The sequence below is a fragment of the Carlito syrichta genome, unplaced genomic scaffold (assembly GCF_000164805.1).
Source record: "Carlito syrichta isolate Samal-C Ts95f unplaced genomic scaffold, Tarsius_syrichta-2.0.1 Scaffold302355, whole genome shotgun sequence".
NCBI classification, from domain to species: Eukaryota; Metazoa; Chordata; class Mammalia; order Primates; family Tarsiidae; genus Carlito; species Carlito syrichta.
In genome coordinates, this window is record NW_007246451.1 from 516,847 (window position 1) to 520,741 (window position 3,895).

The window sequence follows — 3,895 nt, forward strand, 5'->3', positions numbered from 1 at the left end:
ACACAGTGGGACTCCTACTACCAAAAAAAAATTAAAGGAGACCCATACTCAACTCCTCATAAAGAATTCATTCCAGTGACACCCAGCGGGCATGACTCTGGCTGGAGTATCCCTGCTTCTGTAAAGGCCCCAGAAAACTCAGAAAGCCTCCCACCCCTGGATAGGGACAGCTGCTGCAGTGTCCTTCCCCTCACCCAGGAAACACATACCCAATCACAGCTGCTTTATTTTCCTTTTAATTTTTCGGAAGGATATACACCACATATCCCATGGGCAATAAAGCGCATTCAATGTGTTTATAAGCCAAACAGTCACTTTGTTTAAGCAAACACAAGTACAAAGTAAAATAGAACCACAAGATAATGAACTGCATGTTCATAACATACAAAAATCGCCGCCTACTCAGTAGGTAACTACAACATTCCAACTCCTGAATATATTTATAAATTTACATTTTCAGTTAAAAAAATAGATTTTTGAGAGTTCAGATTTTGTTTGAGATTTTGTTTTCTTACATTCTGGAGAACCGAGGTTCAGCTCGGTTCTCTTCCTTATTTTGCTCCCAAAGCCTCCCCGGATCGTCACTCCCTGCCCCCCTTAAGGCTAGAGGTGAGCATGTCCCTCTTGAGTGCACATGTCAAGCCATCAGCAAGGCGCATCACACAAAAGGCACCAAGACGTGAAACTTTTTAAACCAAAGGACAAAAGAAAAAAAACACTTTCAAAAAAAAAAAAAAAAAGAAAAACCAAACCACATTTTGCCACATGTGAGAGTACAGTCGAGCAATATTTACAAAAAGGTTAACGGAACAACACTCTGACACATGCTGATTAATACCTAGGACTGCTGTTTCAAAAAAAGCCTTAAACTTATTGTCACAGCATCATCACAAAATAGAGGATCACCATTGGTTTGCTTGGCTTTTCTTTTTTTTTTTTTTTACACCCAAAGTGAGGACCTAACTCCAAATGATACAATAGAATATGCAAATTATCTTCACATCAAGAGTACCCCAAGAAAAACAAAATCCATGGCACAGACACTGTACAAGGGTGCGGGGCAGGGCCCTGAGGGGCCCAAACCCCATTTTGCCAACTCAATTTTCTAGCATTGAAGGGAGCAAGGGGTCAGGCATATGATGGAGATGATACTGAAATGATTTATCCAAAATCCATGCAAATCAAGTTCTTTGGATAGAGGTGAAGAACTTGGACATGGCTGTTTCAGGCAGCTGAAGTCAAAAGGAATAGGAACCAGGGAAGAAGGGGACATGGGCAGAAAGGATTGTTGGCCAACAGACCTTCCCCTCGGAGCAGAGGGAGGACTTGGCTCTATACCCTCCGTCTGAGCTAGGAGGAGCCTTCTCCTAGGGCCATCTCCTCCTCCTGTCCTTCAAGTCTCTTGTGTTCCTTTTTTCTCCCTTTTCCCTTTGTCTCCCCTTTCCCTTTAGCAAATTTCAATTGTCCTGGGAGAAAAGGTTGCTGTCATGTCCGAGAGCCCTGTGGAGGCGCTGAAGGAGTGGGTGACAGCTGAGGAAGGGAAGCTGCTGACCTGGGCTGGGAATGCAGGGGGAACAGACGAGTACGTGGTGGCCACCGAGGGCGAGGGAAAGCCACTGTGCACAGGGGACGGGTAGGTCGAGGAGCCGGGGGAGGAGAAGGAGGTGGGCACAGGGGACGGGTACGAGGTCGTGGCTGGGGATGGGTAAGAGGTAGTAGCCGGGGATGGGTAAGAGGTAGCCACTGGGGACGGGTAGGAAGAGAGGGAGGAGGTGGCCGAAGAGGCCACAACACTTTTGTCTGCTTTCTTGTCCTTCTGCCGCAAGTGGATCTTGGTATGCCTCTTGCGCTCGTCGCTCCTGGCAAACTTTCTCCCACAGATGTCACAGGCGAAGGGCTTCTCACCGGTGTGGGTGCGGATGTGGGTGGTGAGGTGGTCACTGCGGCTGAAGTTGCGCATGCAGATGCGACACTGGAAGGGCTTCTGGCCCGTGTGGATGCGGATGTGGCGGGTGAGCTCGTCGGAGCGGGAGAAGCGGCGGTCGCAGGACTCCACTGGGCAGGCGTAAGGGCGCTCGTGGGGGGGCGTCTTGCTGGGCCGGTTGGGGTACTTGCGCATGCGGCTGGGCTTGATGAGCTGGGACTGGTAGGCGGCATTGAGGGCCTTCAGGTCCTGGGAGCCCGACTGAGTGGCAAAGGCCTTGATAGTCGAGAGGGGAGTGAGGGAAGGCTGCTGGGTACGGCTCTCCAGGCCCTGGAAGGGCTTCTGGTCGGGAGTGCCCAGGCCCAGGTCGCCCTGCTGCTGTGGAAACAGGTAGTCGGGGATCATGGGAACCTGGAAGCCACTCTTGGCGGCAGGGTAGGCGGGAGGCGGGTACTGGAGCGCTGTGCCTGCAGAGCCCGGAAAGGCCTGGCTTTGTGGCTCAGGGAAAATGTCAGTGTTGGGCGTGGGGAAGGTGGGTGCCGCGGAGTAGATGGGACTGCTGTCGTTGGACGGCACCGCGCAGCTCAGGGGTGGGCTCTGGGAGGCCGAGGAGGAGGAGGAGGCCGCTGGAGATGGTGCTGCGGAGGAGGCGGCCGGCGGGTTGGTCATGCTCACAAGGCCGCTGACGAGGCTGAAGAGGGGCTCAGGCCACAGGGTATTGCCGCTGTTGGGCGCAGGCTCCAGAGAGAAGCGGCCAGTGTAGGTGATGGGGGGCAGCCGAGTGGTTTGGCTCGGGTAACTGGTCTCCACCAACGCCTTCTCGTTGTTCAGAGAGATGTCAGGAAAAGACTCTGGCAGGAGAGAGAGAGGTGGGGGAGGCCTGGTTACTGGAGAGCAATCACTGGAGGACGAGGAGGACCCGAGCTGCCAAGCAAGAGGTCGGGCCGGCCACCACTGACTCCCAAGCTGGTTAATAATTGATAGCAGCAGATTGCAATGTTCCTGGACCCGCTCCAGCGACACAGCCCGTTTCAACAACAGCTGACGCAAATACGGAGAATCCCCCTCCACTGCAGCTCTAGGCGCTCCGCAGCGGCGGCTGCGCGCGAGAGGGATTCCCGCCAGCAGCACCCCACGGCCGCGGCCAGCGCGCACCCCTAAGCAGGGCTGCTGGGCATCCACCCCCGAGGAACACGGCCCTTCCTTGGCGGCAGGCAGCAGGGCAGGCAAGCCTTTCGGCGGGGGGGGCAGCCCCGCTCATCAAAACAAGCCCTCCCCCTCTCCACCCACCCACGCAGCTCCAGAGCTCTCCATCCAAAACAAGCGCTGGGTCCTCTGCGCACCGCTAGGGCGAGGCTGGGGGCGGGGGATGTCCCCAGGCATCCCGCTGGCACCTGACCCCGGGATGCGAGGAATGGAGAGGGAACCCGCGCCGCATCCCCCGGGTCCAGGAGCACGCCCATCCGGATGAAGGACCGGACGCCAGGACGGTGGCCACAGGGCTCTCCCTTGGCGCAGGCCACGGCTTACCTGCGGTCAGGTGCTCGTAGGGCTGCTCCCCCGTCTCCCCTTGAGGGTTGAAGGCGGCGCTGCTGCTGCCGCTGCCGCCCCCTCCGCCCCCGCTGCTCCCGCTGCTCCCGCTGCCGCCGCTGCTCCCGCTGCCGCCCTCCGGGGCCCCGGCGGCCCCGAGGAACTGGGGAGTCCCGTTGCTCAGCAGCATCATCTCCTCCAGCTTGGGGTAGTTGTCCATGGTGGGCGAGTGCGGAAAGGAGCCGAACGGGTCGGAGATCTGCAGCGGAGACATCAGCTGCATCTCGGCCTTGGCCGCGGCCATCCCGGGCGGTCGGGCGGGAGAGCGGGTGCCGGGTGGGTGGACGCAGCCCGGGCCGCAGCCGCGGGGGACACACTCGCGGGGCCAGGCCAGATCACATGCGGGGCGCGGGGCACACTGAGGAGGGCGCAGCTGGGGTC

General features: G+C 57.5%; 1 protein-coding gene across 1 annotated transcript; it reads right to left on the reverse strand.

Annotated features, from left to right (window-relative positions):
• Nucleotides 1–218: 218 nt before the first annotated feature.
• EGR1 (early growth response 1) lies at nucleotides 219–3,889 on the reverse strand. The gene is made up of 2 exons (XM_008056435.1): nucleotides 3,455–3,889; nucleotides 219–2,775 (listed from the first exon to the last, which is right to left on the reverse strand). Exons 1-2 carry the CDS (start codon nucleotides 3,756–3,758, stop codon nucleotides 1,448–1,450), a joined length of 1,632 nt encoding a protein of 543 aa, XP_008054626.1. The 5' UTR covers nucleotides 3,759–3,889; the 3' UTR covers nucleotides 219–1,447.
• Nucleotides 3,890–3,895: the final 6 nt, after the last annotated feature.